At 39.6% G+C, this 21,594-nt stretch overlaps 1 protein-coding gene across 8 annotated transcripts in view; it reads left to right on the top strand.

Annotated features, from left to right (window-relative positions):
- Positions 1-21,594, top strand: part of PTGER3 (prostaglandin E receptor 3) — a 190,661-nt gene that overhangs the window by 57,694 nt on the left and 111,373 nt on the right. For 4 of the 8 annotated variants that reach the window (XM_030326544.1, XM_030326546.1, XM_030326548.1 and 1 more), the window contains exon 3: positions 17,150-17,241. The exons of 3 other annotated variants lie outside the window; for them this stretch is intronic. In XM_030326544.1, the coding sequence (XP_030182404.1) occupies positions 17,150-17,241 (92 nt within the window). Of the gene's footprint in view, positions 1-17,149; positions 17,242-19,857; positions 20,782-21,594 lie in introns of those variants that run through there. One more of the 8 variants, XM_030326549.1, reaches the window with a different exon arrangement.

The following is a 21,594-nucleotide window of genomic DNA, read 5'->3' as shown; positions in this document are numbered from 1 at the left end:
ATCCAAAATGACAACAGCTACAAGAAGATAGAAGGGCATTTCTTTCCAACTTATACAAATTCTACATGTAGGCAGTCCATGGCTGATCTGGGCCATTTCTGATCATCAGAGTTTGAAGCTATTGTTAGCCATTCTTAATGTACCGCTTCATGGTCCAGTATGGCTGCTTGAGATCCAGCCATTAATTTGGCTCCGTTCAGGGGAAGGAGGATGGATTAAATAAAGAAGAATGTTCTCCTTCCCTTTAAGCAGTTTTCCAGAAGTGTCATCACTTTTCTTTTATATATAATTGGCCAGAATTTAGTCACACAGCCACACGTAACTGGGAGAGTGCTGGAAATGCGGTGTTTTAATTGGAATCAGCTAATAATCAGATAAAGAAAGACAGAATGGGTACTAGAAAGCAAATGGCAATCTCTGCTGTAGTCAAAGAATAGTTCCTTATTTTATGTACCGTTTTTAGTATTGAAATATATTTCACATATAACATTATGTAAATTTAAAGTGCATAACATGTTAATTTGATACATTTATACTTTCATATGATTGCCATTGAAGTGATAATTAGCACCTCTATCACATTACATAATTATCATTTCCTTTTAGTGGTTGGAATAATTAAATTCTAGTCTCTCAGCAAGCTTGTCTCTCAACAGTATTGCTGTCTAGAGTCACTCTACTGTGCATGAACTCTCTAGGGTTTACCTACTACTTGTTGCCAGTTTGTATTCTTAAACAGCATCTTCCCTATACCTCCAACCCCCATCCCCTGGTGCACCACCGTTCCACTCTCTGTTTCTATGAGTTTGGCTTTTTTAGATTACACATATAACTGATATCATATCCCATTTGTCTTTCTCTGTCTGACATCCCACTTAGCATAATGTCTTCAAGTGCCATCCATGCTGTTGCAAATGGCAGGTTGTCCTTTCTCATAGCTGTATTGCATGACATTTTAAATGTCTTTTATGGGTAAGGGGCTATTTTATGTCAGAGAATCTATTAAGTTTTTGCCTGAGGATCATAGTTATTATATTATTACACACTGTATTACTATTATATTACTAAGAATAAGGGAACCTGAATAATATATGATTTGCTAAATTATTTTGTATTTAAATAACTGACTTCTAAATTTTTTGTAGAAAATCTAGACTCCAAAATGTGAGTAATGGGACTATCATCATTATTCTTTGTCCTTGTCACTTACAGAAATGGGAATGCATTGAGGATTTAGATTTTTCATTACCATTAAATATGTATACAACATAATGAATACTATTTAATTGTATACAGTTTATAACATTTTTACTGGTGATGAGTCAAGATTTTGTGTTAATGCCTCGCACAGTGTCTTCCACATAAAAGATAGGTAATCAATGAATGCTAAATTGAATTGACCTCCGCTACTCAGGTTAATCTATTTGCCTGATAAAGGACCCTTGATAGCTGCTGCTAGTATTCAACCATTAATCTGATGACAGTGCTACACTGGCTCTGATTCAGTCTGATTGTAGTGGGTGGTTGTGGGTTATTGGTAAGGATAGACGGGACGACAGGGAATCAAGTCACCTCCTAGCTATGGAAGCCTTTTGCCTCAGACAGTGGTCACAGCTGCGCCCTCAGGGACGAGGAAATCCTCCAGCAACCAATGTGCGTATACAGATCAGTCAAATCAGCTCTGAGTTGGAGGATAAGGATTAATTTATCATGAAATTCATTACTCAGTGCAATTACTATATTTACCATAATCTTTAATCTTACTCAATCCTCCAACTATTGATTTGGTAATATACTATAAGAGTGCATTTGATCATTTTCTTGTTATCTGAGCTGTATGTCCTGTGATTAACCTTTTAAAGCCTGGACATAAAATCACAGTAAGACCCTCCAGTGACTGTCTCTGATTATAAGTTATACAACAGAACAAATCTTACACCTATTATAAGGTTTAATTTGTTCTTAGACACATACTCCTAACTTGTTTGCTATTAGGATGGCCTTCTTTTATTAGTCATCTTGGGCACTGTCTCATTTTCCTTCCTGGTCACTTTTATAATGCATTGAACTGAAAAAATAAAGCTCATATTCAGATTTATAAAGGTAGTCCCCACATTTATTTAGTGCTGTTAGCATCTGTTTGGCTATTAAGAGTCTCCACTTTTGTTAATGGCTGGGGTGAAAACTGTACAGTGTACAAGTTAGATATTTTTAAAATTTCTTTTTAAAAATTTTGTATGTAGAACAAAAATTCATCATGAATCTATGTTCTCTGATGGCTGGGACAGAGGCTGTGAGGTAGAGCAGTAGAGGATGGGTTTTTAAACTTACGCTTGAAAGTATGTTGTCCATCTATTGTTTTTTGGGGTGTTTTTTTTCCCACTTTGCATTAACCAGTCTCTTTGAGGGAAATGCTCTGACTTCATGGTTTCTCCCACCTCTCCCCTTCTCTTAGCCAAGATGGCATCTGAAGGAGAAAGCTTATATCCTGTCATGATAATGGGGCAGACAAGGAGAGGTCACTTGTCTACACAGAGTCCTGATCCTGTCTGTGGGGTCCTCCCCATTCTCCCTAGAGTTGATTTTGATCTTCCTGGTTGCTAGGTAGCTGCTGGCATCCCCGTTGACTCAGGGATGTGAATCTGGTGTTTTCAGAGCACATTTTGAGCATTGTGGTTCTTCTTTGCTGACTTGGTCCCGTTATTTTCTCTCTGACACAACAGACTCTTAAGGCTTTGCCACTTCTTTTCTCTAGATACTGGCTTTGGCTGTCTAACCGTAGGGAAGACTCTGGCCCTAAACATAGCAGCTCCATTGCAATCCTTCTGGCGTTCAGCTTTCCTTTCTCTTCCATGGACCCCAGGGCGACTCTGGGGGGCCTTCTCCACCATGTGGAGTCTGGGGATACTCAGAGAATTATGAGGGCCTCCTCTCTGCCATTCCCCTGCTCTGGAAGTGTCCACATGTAAGTGCCAGGCCAACCTGTGAGGCCGTGTCCTCAAAAGCTCGTAGCCATTTGTTTTTTCTATTTGGGCTTTCTATTTTTTTGTCATCCTCCCACATGTGGGGTTTGATGCTGAGGCATTTGTGGAGCACTAAGGACATTGTCCACTCCTTCCAGCACTAGAACGGCTTTTGTCTGCTGTGGTCCCTCCGTGCATTTCTTCCTTCTAGTTGGGCCTCACTCTCCCGTTTCCCTGGGGCTATAATGATAGGTGGGTTGCCGTGGGTGTGGGGAGGGGACCAAAACAATACTATTAGCAATCCAAAAAGTATTTAGGAGGTGTTTAAATATTTAAAGAATATGGGGCACCTGGATGGCTCAGTCGGTTAAATGTCTGACTTTTGATCTCAGGTCTTGACCTCAGGGTAGTGCGTTAAAGCCCTGTGTTGGGCCCTGTGCTGGGCGTGAAGCCTATTTAAAAAAAAATATTTTTTTCCTCTAAATTGATAAGTAGTGTGTGAGTTCTTCAACTACCCTTATTCTTTTACTAGTAGCGTAATTTTGAATAGTTGAAATAATTTTGTTATTTTGATCCATCCAAAGAATATTATTGAAATCAATGTAAGCAGCATAACAAATAGCTACAAGAGCTAAGCCATATGTGCTGTACATCTAGTAACAACATGTATTCATTACTCAGCCCACTAATTATGGGCACTAATAGGCATCTGGCTAGCTCAAGTTCTCCATGATGATAATCCCTGCTGTGCAGGATTTTTTTTTTTAAGTAGGCTTCACACCCAGAGTGGACCCCAGTGTGAGGCTCAGACTCATGACCATGAGATCGAGACCTGAGCCAAGATCAAGAGTCGGATGCTCAACTGACTGAGCTGCCTAGGTGCCCCTATAGATCTCTTAGGAACTAGGCTAAGGCTAAAGTCCACTTCTGGGGATAGGGCTGCACCCTCCTGGTTCTGAGATCTAGGAAACTCCAGATGTGGAACAAACCAACCAAATTCAGTGAGTCAGACAGCAGCAAAGATCATGCAGGAAAGGGTTGGTCTCTAGTGTGCTTCTCTGTTGATACCAATCAACTGTTCTTCCTTTTGCATGGTTTACTTTTACATAGAGGGAGTGCTTAAAAGATAAGGCAGGCTGCGAATTTGACCAGGTGTGCATGGTTATCACTAAGATTAAAAAAATCTCCCTTCTCACTGTATATATAGTGCATCATAAATCCCAGCCACCAAATACTAACTGGTGCCATTCTGTATCAGACATTGTTCTGGGCTCTTTGGAGTTAGAGAGTATTTACAATACGGTCCCTGATTTTAAAGCTAGAGTCTTGCTGGAAAGATCATTCATTCATTCGGAAATATGTATTGAGTTCATCCTTTGTGCCAGGCACTGTAATATGTGGGCATAGGGCAGAAATGAAATAGATAGGAACCCTGCTTCCACGGAGCTTACAATCAGGTGATATTCATATTTAGTAAGTGACTCTGGCTGTAACCAAATATCCCCAATTCTAGCCTCATGGTGTTCCTTTCCTTTCCTATCAAATAAAAGAATTCAAGCACATTCTTGGGGCACCTGCGTGGCTCAGTTGGTTGGGCGGCCGACTTCGGCTCATGTCATGATCTCGCAGTCTGTGAGTTCGAGCCCCTTCTTGGGCTCTGTGACAGCTCAGAGCCTGGAGCCTGCTTCGCATTCTGTTTCTCCCTCTGTCTCTGCCCCTCCCCCATTCGGACTCTCTTTCTCTCTCAAAAATAAAATAAACATCAAAAAAGAAAAAGAAAAAATAGAAGAATTCGAGCACATTCTCGGTAGCCTCAGCAGACACAGTCCCTCCTGAACCCTCTATGACTCCAAGTGTCCTTCATGCTCCACTGTCATTTGGCAGGTCTCACTCTGGACAGGTGCCCTGCATTCCTAATGAGCCCTTCCGCTTTCTCTGTTCTGCTTGTCTAGGCAGTTTCCTCTCCCTGCGGTGTTCATCTCCAGACTGTGATCCTCTCCCTTCTTTCTCTGAGGCCTCACCCTCATAATTCTTCTTTATAAGACTCTCTACTGAGAGCTTCACCTGAGGCTGGGGTGAGTGGGGAGGGAGGAAGTGAAAAGAAAAAAAAACAAAGTAAAATTTAAAACCACGGATGTGAAATGCTTAATGCACAGGAACAGTGGTATGTACTGATATTTTCCCACACATTTAAAAGTACTCCCTAACGTTCATTGACTGTTCCGGTTCCTAGCTGTTCACAAATGGATGCCATCTACCTCAGCTCCACTGATGTTTCTTACATATGTCATATTCAGACTATTCAGAGTCCCAGGACTGTAAATCCCCAGACCTGCTCTAGCTCTCAACCAATCCTTCCTCACAAAAAAAAGGAAGCCAAGAAAAACCATTACCTCTCAGCTCCCTCTTTCCACCAGGGAGGCAGTCCTTGACAGTGGTCTGCTGAGCAACTTGGTGCCTCTATTCAAACCATTCCCTTCCTAGGCCATGGGCTTCACCTTCACAAAATCCGAAGGGCTCATTAAAGTATTTCCCCAAACAAAAACAACTGAATTCCCCCAAAGGTGAATTCCACTGCTACCTCTGTATCACAGAAATGCCTTCACTTTGCTGTGTTCCGCTCACAAGTAAGGGGAGGCCAGGAATGATGTGGGAACATATAATGTGGTACCCTCCTTCTGTGGGGGCCAATACCAGAAGGATGAATGAAGTCTTCTAGAGGAAGAAGTAGCTGGATGGTGCGAGGTAGGCATATGAGGAGCAGCATTCAGACATAGGGAACAACATGGGCAGAATCCCCGAGTTTCCAGGAGGCACAACATTCAAAGAACAACAATGCAGGTACTGGTGAGGCATGGAGAAGGAAGGAGAGAGATGAATGAAGTCTGAGAGGTAGACTAGAGTCTTGTATGCCATGAAATCAATTTTGGTCTTTATTCTAAAGATCATATAAAAATTTGCATATGCAATTTAATAAAGCATATGTGTGGGCATATCTGTGAATGTATGTGGATAGTGACAAGGTTTGCTTTATCGGCATCTGTATGGAGAATGGCTTAGTTAGCAATATCAGGTGGCATTTGCTAGATGCTAACTGAGCAGGAGCAGTGGTTGGTACTGACATTTATCCATGCAATTGTAGATCTCTTAGACATCAAAAATTTCTTCCCAAGGCCCCAGGAAGAAGGAATACTGCAGCCCAGTCACAGATGATGTTCCCAAAGTGGGAGGCAAAATATAATACTGTGATAATTTATCTAGCAGGTTTGTGTGATTATACACATTGCTATACAAGTACCTGGTAGGGGCGCCTGGGTGGCTCAGTCGGTTAAGCGTCTGACTTCGGCTCAGGTCATGATCTCATGGTTAGTGAGATCAAGCCCCGCATCGGGCTCTGTGCTGACAGCTCAGAGCCTGGAGCCTGTTTCAGATTCTGTGTCTCCCTCTCTCTCTGACCCTCCCCTGCTCATGCTCTGTCTCTCTCTGTCTCAAAAATAAATAAACGTTAAAAAATAAAAAATAAAAAAAATAAAAGTACCTGGTAGGATAATTTTATGGAGGAAAAGTTCCTCCTGAGTTGGCATCAAAGGCAGATAGACATAGGGTGATGCTAATGAAATTCAAGCTTCAAAGCCCCTCCCTCGCACAGTTCTTTCCTAGACCTTCGCCCTGCTTTCATATTCACTTTATTAAAGAAAGTTTTATACTTTTCAGGTTCTTCAAAACCTGGATCCACTTCTGTCTGGTATGATACCCAGGCATTCATGGAGAAAGTGGGATCTGAACTAGCCCTTGAAAGAAAATTAAGCTGGACATATGCCAATAGAAGTGGAGCTCATTTGGGATGAGGAGGTCTGTAGGGACAGTGTATGGGGTGAATTGTAGGGCAGTGAGTTGATTGGTCAATGGCATCCAGTTCCCCAACTCATCATCTAGGATGTCCACAGAGCCTTTGTTTAGTTGTTAGGGATAACTAAACATTATTAGCTAAACGTTAATAACTAAATATTATTACCTAAATGCTGTTTACGTTCTTTGGGATATAAGAAATGGAGTACCTCTCAGGTTAGCTCAAGCAAGTAGAGGTTTATTGTAATGGAATATTGCGGGCTGGAACATGTAGTCTGGAGTTAAAGGATAGATCAGAATCAAGAGAATCAACACTTGGAATAAATAGAATTCCACACTAGTCTTCCACCAACATTGGACCTAGCTATTTTCTACCTGCCTGACTGTGTTTCCATTATCAACTACCAAGTTTCTCTCTCTGCTGTCAATATAAGTTCTTAACTTAATGATTTGTGCTTGCATACAATATCTGCTCCTTCATGGCTCTGGCCCCGCTCTGGTCCTCATTTGCTCAACATTTCAAAATTCAGGTTCTTAAGAGAAATCTCTGTCATGTCAGCTCATTGTTCCTTGACTGGCAAAGTCAGACATCAGTGGCTAGCCTATGCCTTGGGATGGCATACTTTTTCCAATTGGGTATGCCTGGGATGTATAGAATCCTTGTACAAAATATGGCAGCCCATAGCTTCCCCTTCAGCAGGGGTCATGCAGAGGAATTTCTCTTACAAGCATCTATAGATGTGACTGGCTATTCAGTATAGCTGAAATAGTACTAGCTAATAAGTCCCGAAAGCTCCCTCTGTGTCCTTGTTTCTGTTCTAAGTGTTTCCTATATATTAACCCTTTTAATCCTACCAACAGTCTTATGGGGTATTAACTACCATTGTCCCCATTTAGCTGAGGAGGAAACTGATGCCCAGTAAGTTCCAGTAACTTACTCAGGATCACACAGCTAATAACTAGTGGAACCAGGATTCTAGCCAGGTAGTAGTTTTAAAGTCCATTGTCTTCTACACCACATGTGAGATTTTCTGTGAGATTTTCGGAAGGCTGGTGTGTAGCAGAGACTAGAGGCAGAGAAATCACTTAGGGGACTAATTTGGGTTGCACTGATGATGTGCGTGGACAATACAGGAGGAACTAAGAAAAATGCAGAAAGGATAGGGAAGAAAGGATTTTCCACACACACACACACACAAATAAGAGTCATTTGGATTTGATGGTAAGTGGGAACAGGGATTTCAAAATAAATATTTAAGTGAAACACATTTTACATCCCCTGCTAATGAAAAAACAAGTTGGAGAATACATTTTAAATTTCTTAGCAGTGGGAAAATGACTAATTGGTTATCTGAAAATACAGTGTTTAAAGGCTTTTATCAAATGCTATGTAAGAAACTGTTATATTCTTTCTTACAGAGAAGTATTATACAGTGAAAATTTCCCTGCCTCTAGATATCCCCACAAAAGGCTGGTTAGACTTCTAGGTTACTGGGAAACACTGGTTTTTCTAATTTTGCACAGCGTTTTGAAGGGAAAACATTTCCCCCTTAGGGTGTAGCATGAAATAAAGAAAATTTGTGGGTGAGCTATATCTTCAGTGTTGGTATTCAAGCTTCTCAGAGTCCCCTGGGGAGCTGGATGTGAGAGCAAATATGCCAGGCACTGTAAAAGATGTGGTAGAAGTGTGGACAATAGTCCATGAGAGCCAGCGAATAAAGCCCTTTTTGCTGTCTGTGGAGCCTGGGACACTGTTCCCCAGAAGGCAGTGTTTAACATTTGATCCTTCGTCCTGCATTTGGTTGCTGGCTGCCAGTCATCCGTTTGTAATTCCAAAAATTGTGTCAAAGCTTAGACTTCTTGGAGTGGATACCTGTCCAGGCTCCCCAACTGCTGTGCAGCTCTACCCAATATTAGCCCCACAGTGAGCTGCACATGACAGCCAGCTGAGTTTGCTTTCTTACTCTTGTAAATTCAGGCCTGTGTTCAAGCTTTCCCCTCCTCCCCACCAGTTCTTTTCACACCCAATATCTCTTGATGAAAAGTCAAACCCCTCCTGATTCACTTTTTTTTTAATTTTTTTTTTCAATGTTTATTTATTTTTGGGACAGAGAGAGACAGAGCATGAACGGGGGAGGGGCAGAGAGAGAGGGAGACACAGAATCGGAAACAGGCTCCAGGCTCTGAGCCATCAGCCCAGAGCCCGACGCGGGGCTCGAACTCACGGACCGCAAGATCGTGACCTGGCTGAAGTCGGATGCTTAACCGACTGCGCCACCCAGGCGCCCCTCCTGATTCACTTTAATCTCCCTTTTCTCTGAATTCTTGGGGTGTTTACAACCTGTACTATTGCGAGGAAGCCAGTGTTACCTGCATTTAAAGTATCTTGTCTTTAGAATATATTTTATTTTATTTTTTAACTTTTTAAAGTTTATTTATTTATTTTGAGAGAGAGAGAGAGAGAGAGAGAGAAATGGCGTATGCACAAGAGTGAGCAAGAGGGAGGGGCAGAGAGAGAGGGAGAGATTGAATCCCAAGCAGGCTCTGTGATGTCAGCACACAGCCCAATGTGGGGCTCAAACTCACGAACTTGTGAGATCATGACCTGAGCCGAAATCAAGAGTTGGAGGCTTAACCAATTGAGCCACCCAGGCGCCCCTCCACCCTATTTCTTTATTTTTCAACTGGTATAACCACTTTTTAATGGTTTTTATGACATTATTTTTTAATTTAAATCTAAGTTAGTTAACATATCGTGTAATAATGATTTCAGGAATAGAATTTAGTGATTCATCACTTACATATAACACCCACTGTAGAATATATTTTAATGTTTTAGACAGGAAAAGAGATAGAATGCCTCCAACAGGCCAGGTTTAAATCAAAGTATTAGAGGTCACCTAGCCTAGTTACAGCGTAATTTTTTGTTGGCCAGTGAGGCTCCAAAAACCCAAAAGATGTAGGTCCTCTGATGAGAAGATCGTAAGACGTTAGAGCCTTTAGTATAGTTCTAGCTGTTCAAGATCTCATGGAGAGCCATGAAAACAATCATTAGAAGAAGAGATGCTGGGTCTACCTCTTTTGTTTCTCTGAGAAAAGAGCAGGAAAGGAAGGAAAGCTTTGGAGAGTAAGAAGAGAGAACTGTTTCTTCTTGTTGGTAGTGTGAAATAGCAGGACAAGGAGTAGACACGACTACGACCAGCATGCACATGACACTAGATAATCCACCAGCTGTATGCATTTCTTTAGAATTTTACTGAAGGTTATGGGGGCACTTGGTTGACTCAATTGGTTGAGTGTCTGGCTCTTAATTTTGGTTCAGGTCATGATCTCGTGGTTGTGAGATCGAGCCCCGCATTGGGCTCTGTGCTGAGCGTGGAGTGTGCTTGGGATTCTCTCCCTCCCTCTCCTTCTGCCTCTCCCCAGCTTGCATGCATTCTCTCTCAAAAATAAATAAACATTAAAACAAAGATTTTGCTGAAGTTTATGTATCTACATTTCTTATACAAAATAATTAACTAATTGATTTATCAGAAAGCAATATTTTTATAGTCAGGTAATGAATTAAAAGCAAAAGGTCTAGTTTCTAGTCCTAGTCTACACTTGAGCAAGTCACATTACTGAGCTTTAATTTTTTTCACCTATGAAATGGAAATAATGTCAATCTACTTAGAGACACTCTATGTAAATCATTCATTTAGACATCAAATAGTAATTAAGCTGCACTGTGGAAGCCTCTAGACTAGTCACTAGGAGCGCACCAATGAACAAAAGCAAATAAAAACCTCTGTGGGGCTCATTGACTAGTATAACGGGCCAGACTTCCTTCCTTCCTTCCTTCCTTCCTTCCTTCCTTCCTTCCTTCCTTCCTTCCTTCCTTCCTTCCTTCCTTTCTTCCTTCCTTCCTTCCCTCCTTTCTTTATTCCTCTCTCTCTCTCTCTCTCTTTCTTTCTTAGTTATTTGCTGAATAACTGTTATATACTATAGTGGTATTTACAAGTGGATCAAATCTGCAAATTAATTATTGGGCTTTGTGATGGAACAGAAATAAGGAAGTTGAATTTTAGGTGAGACATTGCTGCAAACTAGCTCTGTGACTATAAAAAGTAATGTCCCCTCATATCTTCATCTGTAAATAAGAGGGTTGGACTGTGTGATCTCTTTAGCTTTAAAATGTGCAGTTTTGTTTATTTCTTCAGGGATCACTACCATGCTTGCCTAAGAAGAACTCCCGTATCAAGATATGTGTTACAAATTACAACAAATAAGATGATGGCAAAAGTCACCAGGTTATACTCTGGAGTGTGATTTTATGCTGTTTTCTGTAATTTTCTTGTTATTTCAATTGTCTCTGTACCAGATTATGCCAAGGCAGCAAGAAATGCATAACATATCTTATTGCCTTGATTAGGTAAAACCGATTTGATATCAGAAGTTTAGAATTGCATTTCATCATTCTAAAATTATCTCCATTTTCCCCTCTCAAGTAGGTCAAATTCTGCCCCTATTGACTTACATGCTTTACTTATTACTTTGACCAATGACTCCCTTTTTATCTATCATAAAAATATAAAATTTGGAAAAAATTACATTTAGTGCAGCTCCCATCAGAATAATTTATTCATTCTAGATCTATGACGTTTTATTATACTTGTGTAACAAGAGAGGGACAATCTTGTAAATATTAAGTCTTACTATGCGGTACAGGTAGATGTAGCCCAGTATTACCATGCCAGAGATTATGATAAATACCCAAAGTTTCCAAGACACTACTTTCACTGTCATGGGGGTTGGACTCAGTGAGGCAGTGTAGGTTGTAGTTAGCATGTATTCTGGAACCAGACTATCTGCATTTGAGTCCAAACTCTGCCACTGACTGGTGGGTGACCCTGAACAAGTTGCTTAATGTCTCTGTGTCTCAGTTTTCTCATTTGTCAAGAGAAGATGATAATAGTGCCAACTTCAAAGAATGAAATACATTAATATTTATAAAATGTTTAGAACAGTGCCTGACAAAACAGAAAGTACTTTATAATTGTGGGCTATTATTTAGGAGACCTTTGAAGGGAGAGGAAGTACAAGTAGTAGATGTACCACATAGAAAGCTGGTGGTGAAAGGGGAGGTGAGAAATTGGACCACACGTACAGAAAGGGGAAAGTTCAGGCAGTCAAGCACATGTGTTTCTGTGTGTTTTATTTCTAGAGATAAGGGAAGTTTAGGAATATCTGAAGATGGATGGAACATAGCCAGTGAACAGAAAGATGGAAGAAAAGAGGGCTAGCTGTGGGGGAGGATGATCTGTACCAAGGACACAGGTCATTAGAAGTGATAGGAGATAAGTACTTATTGAACAGTTTTCTACGTCCTTCAGAAAGCCAGACGGCCTTTACAACATGTTTTGAATCTGGTGTTGCAATTCTGAAGAAAACAATGCAGATTACCATACCTCTCAGCTCTTCAGGATCAGGCAGCGGATGAGAAGTTAGTGAGCTAATGTGGAGTTCAGCCAGGTTATTCTGGAAGGAGCCTCCCAGACAAACACAGTATTCAACAGACAGAGGCAGAGTGGCTCTGGGAACACAAGCGTCAGGCATCTGCAGCTAAACCACAGATGGCCCAGGGGCCACCAACAAGCCATGGCAGTAGACAAAACAACCCGGCTGTGTTCAGGTGTCTGTCGAGTGGCCACTTATGCATCAATATTTCTACCACAATTTCCACAAGGAAAACAATTTGGTCCAAAAGTCAAATTCAAATTCAAGATCACACACACACACACACACACACACACACACAGTCTTTTCTGTTTTCTATCTTAACTGGAATATTTTAAAATTTTCTGTAGTATGACTTAGAAAATAAGATTGCTTTAACTGAAATCTTTGGGCTGTCATATCCAGAGAGGAACAGCAATGTGGGCAAAGGGGGTATTGTACATGTTTGGCAATTTGGGGATAAAAAAAACCACAGACCTATGAGCTTGGCTCAAACAAGAGAAAGAGGACTTATCTTGAGCAGGAAGATGTTGGGCAGCATAAAGGACACCATCTTCATGGTGACAAGCAGTAAAATGTCTAAGAGAGGCCCTTCAGTGCCTGCACATCCTACACTCTCAGAAGGACCCATACTGGAGTGTGTATGGAAGCCAGGGTACAAAACATTACATTTAATTACACCTACAAATTTGGCCCTGCCTGACCTATGGTGGGTTCTATATAAGTGTTTTTTACCTCTTCTCTCTTCCACACAAGGTAATTCTCTTTTTAAATATAGTTTCTCCATATAGATTTAAAAGTTTTGACCCTAGCTAAAGGGATCCTAGGCATCAGTAGCAGGAGTGGAGAAGACAATTGTCTACAGGACACCTTCCCAGAGTTCTCCAATCTCTGCATATGGCAGCCCCCGCCACTACCAGCCACAACTTGCTAAGTGTATGGCTGGTAGTACATCCCACATAATTGGAGTCCTACCCAGAACCTCTTAGATCCCATACAGCAGTTCTATATATTCACCCCCAACTTCTGCTTGTTTTGCTGATAACTGCTCACACTCTGACCTTCAAAGGCAAGGGGAGAGCCAGAGGGCCTGGGGGTCTCGTTCCCCCAAAGAAGCACTGACTGATGGATTTGGGAGTAGAGAAGCCCAGATTCTTTGTTTATAAATGAGACAAACTTTGAAATTGTAATTTATACTCCAGAGTTTCCCACAAGTTCAGGCTGAGGCTGGAATCACTTAAAATTGCACTCCTTGCTTGGTTTCTTCTGTGTCCTACTTTCCCACTTCCTTACTGGTTTTTCTCTGGGAGCACATTCTTAATAAGTCACTTGAATACAAATCCTTGGCTTAGGTTCTGCTTCTGGGAGTACTCAGCCTAAGACAGTTCTTACTTATTATTCATCCATTCATTTTAAAATGTGCACTGAGTGTCTGAGTGCTTTCTTCCCAGTTCTGGGAAGAAACGCCGTACACAGGTAAAATGTAAGGATAGATATTCTCAGGGTAAATGTGAAGCATATGGAGACTATGTGTTTCTAAACCAAGAGAATCTTTTAAAGTATGAGCATATCATCACACCTGGAAAAGTGACTTACACGTAGTAGGTTCTTTGTGTGCTGAAAAATTTGATCAGTCCTTGTCTCACAATGTTGATCAAGAGGAGAGCCAATAATTTACTTAGAAATCAATTTATTCACAAAGTTATTGAGTTCCTACTGTGAATCAGAGTGAGAAACTGACAAAGTACAATTTAAATAATGTGTACAATGGTATAGAAAGACAATAATAGGAGCAATACTTTGCCAAGAAAATGAAAGGCTGGGTCTTGAAGGAGAAGTAGAATTAATTCTGGATGGAAATAGAGAGAGGCATTTGAGAAAGGCAATAGCAAACTCCACAGTAAGTAAGGGTGAAAAAGCATTGGTCAGTCTCAGACTGCATAGTTTAGGGACTGAAGCAAGGCTCTGGTGAAAGGCAAGAGATTAACCTGGAGATGCAAGTTGGGAGTCACTCAGTGGTGGGTCTTCAGAACTTTATCCTGTAGCCATGGGGAACATTCAAAGATATTTAGGATTGGCCAAGGTTTGCTTTAGAAATAATATGAAGGATGCGTTCAAGAGGAGAAAAATTTGGGTCAGAACACTGGTTAGTTAAAAGGCTGTTATTAAGTTAAATCATAAATAATTTCCAACATCCAACCATTTTTGATCCAACAAAACTGTCAATTTCATATAGGTCAAACTGATTCACTAACCAGGAAGACAAGGGCACAAAGACTGGAGAGACTGGGTAAAATAAAAGAGATACATAGGAAAGAAAATAGACATGAAATGAATGAGCCACTGGCTGCTGGGCCAGAGTAAGTTGCAGAAATTAGGTGTGACAGAAAGGCAAAGTTTTCTGAGAATGATGGAGCGAATCATTGAGTGTTTGTAAGGGAAATAGGGCTCAATGGAGAGGAGTGGTTTAGAGAGTGCAACAGGGAACCATCCCATGCTTCCAAGCTCCCAGGTCTTCCAATGTTACCTTGCGGTGTCTCATTTCTTCAGTTCCTCCTCCTTCTCCTCCTCCTCTTTCTTCTTTTTTAATGTTTATTTATTTTTGAGAGACACAGCATAAGCAGGGGAGGGACAGAGAGAGAGGGGAACAGAGAATCTGAAGTGGGCTCCATGCTGACATGGTTCAAACCCACAAACCATGACCTGAGCCAAAACCAAGAGTGGGGAGGCACTCAACTGACTGAGTCACCCAGGCACCCCTTCTGTTCTTTCTTTTTAAAAATGGTTTTTAAAAATAATCTCTACACCCAATATGAGGCTTGAATTTACAACCCCAGAGCAAGAGTCACATGCTCCACTGACTGACCCAGCCAGGCACCCCATCAGTTCCTTCTTTTTCTGTTACTTGACATTGGACAAACATGATATTCAAATGCCTACAGTTGTATCTTTTCCTCAAGTTAAGCCAACAAATAACGCAACCCCAAGTACTTTACTTAGTTAAAGCAGGCTTCCAAACAATAAACTATGTAGTATAAGAGCAGGAAGAAAAAACCTAGGGGTCCAGTAGTTAGGCATCCAATCTAACTGGATTGATTATTCTTTACAAAGGCACACAGGCGATTCTGAAAGGCTCAGAAAATAAATAGAAAATCCTGTGCTTTTTTCTCTACTCTGACCTCAACTCTGACCACTCTTCCAGAGCCACAATATTTCTATTACAAGTGCCATTAAACTTCTATATGTGCTGAAATAGATATTGGCCAAAGTGTTTATTTGGTTTGCAAAGAAGATATATCTTTTTATTGTCCTTCAAATAATACTGCCTTCCTAAAACAGAAATTATATATTTGCTTAACACAGTCAGGAATTGGAGAACTACATGTCTGTAATAAAGAGAATTACATCTTATGTAATTTATGCTACATGAAATGGGCATGCTGTTTAAAATGATCTTAACTAAACCTTTGAGAAAAAAATACCTAAGGAACACAATAAAAAATACTGACTAAGGAAACACTGGATTTCATTTATTTCTTCTTTTCTTGTAATACTTTTTTTGGTAAGAATTTAATTTTCAGCCATTTCTTATAAGAGAATTACTAACAAATGTATACAGAGGAAATATTTCTTTCTTAGTAGTTTTTATTGAATCCCGTGAATTTAAGCTATTATTTGTAGAACATTGCTCAGCTATTATTTGGAGAATCCAGTGAATTTAAGCTATTATTTGGATAATCCTATTTAATCATGCCACAAATACTTAACTGTCCATGACCTATGTGTCAGGCACTGTGGTAGCTGGTGGAGACACAGTGGTAAGGACAACTAGGCATGAAACTTGTAGCCTAGAGATAGCAACAGATATTAAACAATACTCACAAAAGTGACTTTTGTTTCCAAGCTACAATGAGCTCTTGAAAAAAAAATAGTGGGTATCACATAGTGGGGGACCAGTCCTAGTCAATATTCAGAATATTCTCTGAAGAAGTGATATTCCAAGTTGAGATCTGAAGGACAAGTAGGAATCAGCCAGATGATGAGGGAATTGGAAGAGCATTCTAGGCAGAGGAAGCTTCAAGTGCAAAGGCCCTGAGGTAGGAAGGAGGATGATGCTATTCATGATATTCACAGATGGCTAGTGTGGTCTCAACAGGCAAAGCTGGAGTTGCAGACAGAGGCTAGATCAAAAAGGACCTTTGAGGTCATGTGAAGAATTATGGTCTATCCTAGGAGTAACAGAAAGTCACTGAAAGCTAGAAAGTGGTAGAATTGGATTTACCTACACCAATCATTTGAGTCCAGTGGGGTTTTTCTTTTTTTATTTTTTATTTTTTTATTTTTATTTTTTTGAGTTGAGGAGGGGCAGAGAGAGAGGGAGAAAGAGAATTCCAAGCTGGGCTGGCAGCACGAAGCCTGATGTGGGGCTTGATCCCACAAATCATGAGATCATGACCTCAGCAGAAATCAAGAGTTGGACACTTAACCGGATGAGCCATCCAGGCACCCTCGAAGCCAGTGAGTTTTCATTCAGCATTTAACAAGTGGTATGATAGCTGCTCTATGGATTTAGAAGTCGTATTAGGTGTGGTCTCTACTCAAGTAATATATGGTGTGAAACTATAGGAGGAAATAGAAGGTGGGTCAAAGCTTGGAGGCAGAAATGAAGCAGTCTTGGGAAGATAAGATCTAAAATATTTTTGTTTAGTTGGCTACAGCTAAGCAAATTGATGTATAGATTTTTGGTTCTGCTTTTCTATAAGATGTTCAAGGAACAGTCATCTGACAAAAGGGATCATCATCAATTCTTCTGTCCACTGAAACCCTCTGTCTGTTCACAGATCAGGCACCACACAAACAACTATGCATCCAGCTCCACCTCCTTACCCCACCAGTGCTCCTCAACCTTGATGTGGAGTGACCAGTTGGAAAGGTGAGATGTAGAAGCTGTCTAGATTACAGTATAGCCTTCCCCTGTCTCTGTTCTGATCTGCATTCATGCTATAAGGACGAAATATCCCTAAGAATTAAAGTGCAGTTTAAGCACACACATCTGACTAAGGAGGACTAGATTCCTTAGAGGAGCTGTTGCTGTTTTTACAACTTCACTTAAATTTCCTCCAACTAAGAACTTTCTGAGACTGGTTCCAGGCTGATCTTGTGACTAGTCAACTCTCATGCAGTAAAAGAGCCTGCATGTCACTGATTTTTCACACTAAGAACACCCTCTAGGAGTATTTTAAGGCTAAGCCACTCTGTTTTGATTAGACATCAGAACTCAGTGTGCTCGCCACATGGTTAGCACACCCCTGCTTGCCCTTTTTTTTTTTTTTTTTCAACGTTTATTTATTTTTGGGACAGAGGAGACAGAGCATGAACAGGGGAGGGGCAGAGAGAGGGAGACACAGAATCGGAAACAGGCTCCAGGCTCTGAGCCATCAGCCCAGAGCCTGACGCGGGGCTCGAACTCACGGACCGCGAGATCGTGACCTGGCTGAAGTCGGACGCTTAACCGACTGCGCCACCCAGGCGCCCCCTTGCTTGCCCTTTTGAATAGATTTATTTTGTATAAAACACGTACTTCAAAGAATGGATACTCTAGAAAGCAGATCATAATGCCGAATACAATGTATAGTCAGTCATATTAAATTTCAAGAATTAGCTTCCTTCCTAAAACACCTTATTTCAATATTTCAATATTTCTGACTATAGGGTTAAATGAATGAATAATCTTCTGGGTATTACTCCATTATGTGATCTTTTTTGTTTTAATGAAAGAATGTGAAAAGTTTTAATTTTTTTTTTCAAACATAGCACACTTGGCTTTTCAAATAAGTTGAACTCGCTATTGTAATGGAAAGTCAGCACGTTCATTTTATTTCATTCCCTGGGTGAGGCTGGGTACAATGACTCCATCATTCCATGTAAGTTGTTAGGATGGATATGGACATTTAAGCAGCTCAAAGTCTTTGGCCATTTGTTCTCTCATGGCTGAAGTTACTGAAAGGTAATCACTTCTGTTCCTCAGGGGAAGATCAAAATGTGTTTTCCAATAGAGATATAGTGTGCAACAATGCCTAAAGTATACCAATAAGCTGGTTCATTCTGGAATGTAGCTTCAAAGTCAATAAAGTTTTTATTCAACTCATCTTCATCATCCTACAGCCTTTCCTTAAATATCTGCATGTAATACGTCTATTCTGGGCACTTTTTTTTTTGCCATAAATGCAGAATTCTTTGGAAAATAAGTGAAGGGAAAAGAAGGGAGATCCCCAGTTCCCATCTCTTTATTAGTAGGCTCACTCTAATTTCATTTTTAATTTTTTAAAGTAAATCCCATTGTCCTTTCCCTTCATTATGAAAATAAACCAAGCTTTTTATAGAAGCTTAGAAAAACACAGAAAATTAAAAAGAAAAGCAGCTTGCTAAACTTTACTTCCACTCCTCAGGAAAAATTCGCCATCATTTTAGTAAATTTCTTTCTCATCTTTTCCCTTGTCCTTTTCTTGATTTTGTTTTATATACTTAGGATAATATTACATGTGCTCTACCATATCTTGGTTTTTTTTTTACCATATCTTGTTTTTATCTAACTTAACATAAAATAAACATTCCCCAGACTATTTACAAATTATTTTAAAAGTAATTTTAATATTTATGATAGTCTATTGAAAGGTACACTGTAGTTTACTTATCATAATCTGTGTTCAAATTTGGCCCCACAATGAATAGAATTATCTCATTACCTAAAGACTGAAATATAGTTTTAAAAAAATTTGTGATTGTTTTATCATAACTATACTTTAAGAAATAATTAATATGCCAATTTTAATATTCTTTAAAGATGCACATAGTCTGACTGCTTTTCAAAAAAATTATAAAGGTTTAGAATTTCATCAGCAATGTGGTAGAGTTTCTGCTTTACTTCATCCTAACCAGCACTGTATATTATTTTAAAACACACACACACACACACACACACACACACACAAATACTTTGTTGGTTTGATAGGAGAAAAAATGTATTTCATGGTTATTTAGATTTGCATTCATCCTTTTTAGGGTATTTCATATCTTTTTAGGGTATTGTTAGACACTGTGACTTGTTTTTACAACAAGATTATTCAATGTGACTACAACTGATACAGTGTTATGATTTAATTATTCTACTGGATTTATAAACTTGGGAACCAGAAAAATTTCTCATAAAGGGCATATACTTAGCATAATTAAATCATTCAGAAGCTTAAGTGATCCAAAATCCCAGAGTTATTTAAATTGCTTTTATTTACAAAACACACATGTAATTACTTCAAATAGGAATGTTTCATGCAGAGTGAGTGACTCTGCAGCCCACCAAGACACAATTATGGAAACATTTGTAAAGGTTGTGTGACCTACAAAATAAACTTCCTAAATATTTTTTAATAACTCAAAAAAAAGAATGTTTCAAAGTCTAAGTATTTCTCACTTATACCCTCTCTTCATGCCAGACAAAAACAGTCCCCCTACCCATGCTTATTACATCTTTCTCTCTCTATTCTAACAGATAATGAAAGAACGGAGCTGAACTTTTTATTGAAATTCCTGCTTCCCTGAGTTTGTGTATTTCTTCCCACCTGAGAAGGAGAATTTATGTTTGATTTGGATTATTCATTTTCGTCTTTAAAAAAAAAATTAATGTTTTTTTGTCGTCAGTAATACCCACTGAAACCAGGTTTATTATCGTAAAATGTGCCTGTGAGTGCTAAATTGCATCCTGGAACTGGATTTTGGGTACATATTTAAGAAGTTGAGCCTGATTTCACAGAGAATGATTGGTGAAAAAGTGAGAAAATGAAAAACCCATTTTTCAGTGTTCCCCCAACTTCAAGTCATTGCCTGAGTCCCAACCAGTATGGACGTCTTTACATTTTATGGTAGTTTTGATTTGATGAGTTTGGAAAATCAGTGTAAGTTTTCAAAAGTGAAAAGTCAACATTTTGAGGGCAGGAATTCAATTACTAGGACATAAACTTTAATGAGATAGAAGAAGGTGCCAAATGGAGGCAGGAGAGCACCATGGCAAAAGATATTTATGCCAAATGTGTGATGAATGTGTTGGAGATGTTGTGTTCCTCTGCACTAAGCTTGGAACTAAAAATCCTTAGGTCTGTATTCTGGTTATATGTCACTTTGTAACTCAGGAATCAGCTTAAGTGCTATTTCTCTGTCTTTGAAGATTAAAAGGAGTGGGTGCAGCTAAGGGCTCTTCTAAGGTGTCACAGAAAACAATAGTGAGGCTACATGATTAACCATTGTGTTAGAGCAATAAAAAAATCCGGGCATAGCCTTTTGATTTACCACTATCGGTTCAGGATTTCTTAAAATTTCTTCCCAGGTGACATACAAAAGGCAAATTAGTAAGTGATATAGCTACCAAATATCAAATTTTGTTACTTTTTATGAAATAAAGGAATCTATTTTGTCTGAATTGAAATTAGAAATTCTATGAGCTTTTAAAAAATACTTTTGAAGGGCACCTGGGTGGCTCAGTTGTTTAAGCATCTGACTCTTGATTTCAGCTCAGGGCATGATCTCGCGGTTTATGAGTTCGAGCCCTGCGTTAAGCTCTGTGCTGATATGGAGTCTGCTTGGGATTCTTTCTGTCTCCCTCTTTCTTTGCACCCCCTCTGCCCTGTGCTTTGTGAGTCTTTCTCTCTCTCAAAATAAATAAATAAACTAAAAAAAAAAAAAAAACACTTCTGAGTCACTGAATATCTTTCAGCTTATGTCCTTACCTGCTTGTAAATTCAACCAGTCTTTCTCTTGTACTTTCTTTCCCCCTCTCTTCCTCTTTCCCTTCCCCCCTCATTCATTCAGTTCAAAACATATTTATTGAGTGTCCCTCCTTTAGCCACTGTGCTAAGGATTATGATTTCACCTACTAAGACATCTAAGAAAGCCACGATAAAATGTATCAGCAGTTTTGCCATAGGAGCCTATACTGTGACTCCATTGTCCTCTCTGTCAATTAGATTAAACCAAAGCAGTGAGTCATTCCTTTAAATAGTTAAACCAGTTGTGGATTAGCTGTAAAACACAATTATTTTCATTCAAACTTGTATTTTAAATGGCTTTATGTAACTTGCTGTACACACAGAGAAAAATACAAAATTATTTTATTTTTGCAAAAGAGGCCCAAGTTTACAGAGGGCTTGCCCAATGTCTCAATGGGTAAGTAAGAATTTAGATCCAACTGTAAATTCTTTGATTACAAGTTTATTGTTCTTCGTACAGTAGAGTG

Source organism: Lynx canadensis, chromosome C1 (assembly GCF_007474595.2).
Source record: "Lynx canadensis isolate LIC74 chromosome C1, mLynCan4.pri.v2, whole genome shotgun sequence".
Taxonomy (NCBI): Eukaryota; Metazoa; Chordata; class Mammalia; order Carnivora; family Felidae; genus Lynx; species Lynx canadensis.
Note: the sequence above shows the minus strand (reverse complement) of the source record. Positions and strands in the feature narration are given on the sequence as shown.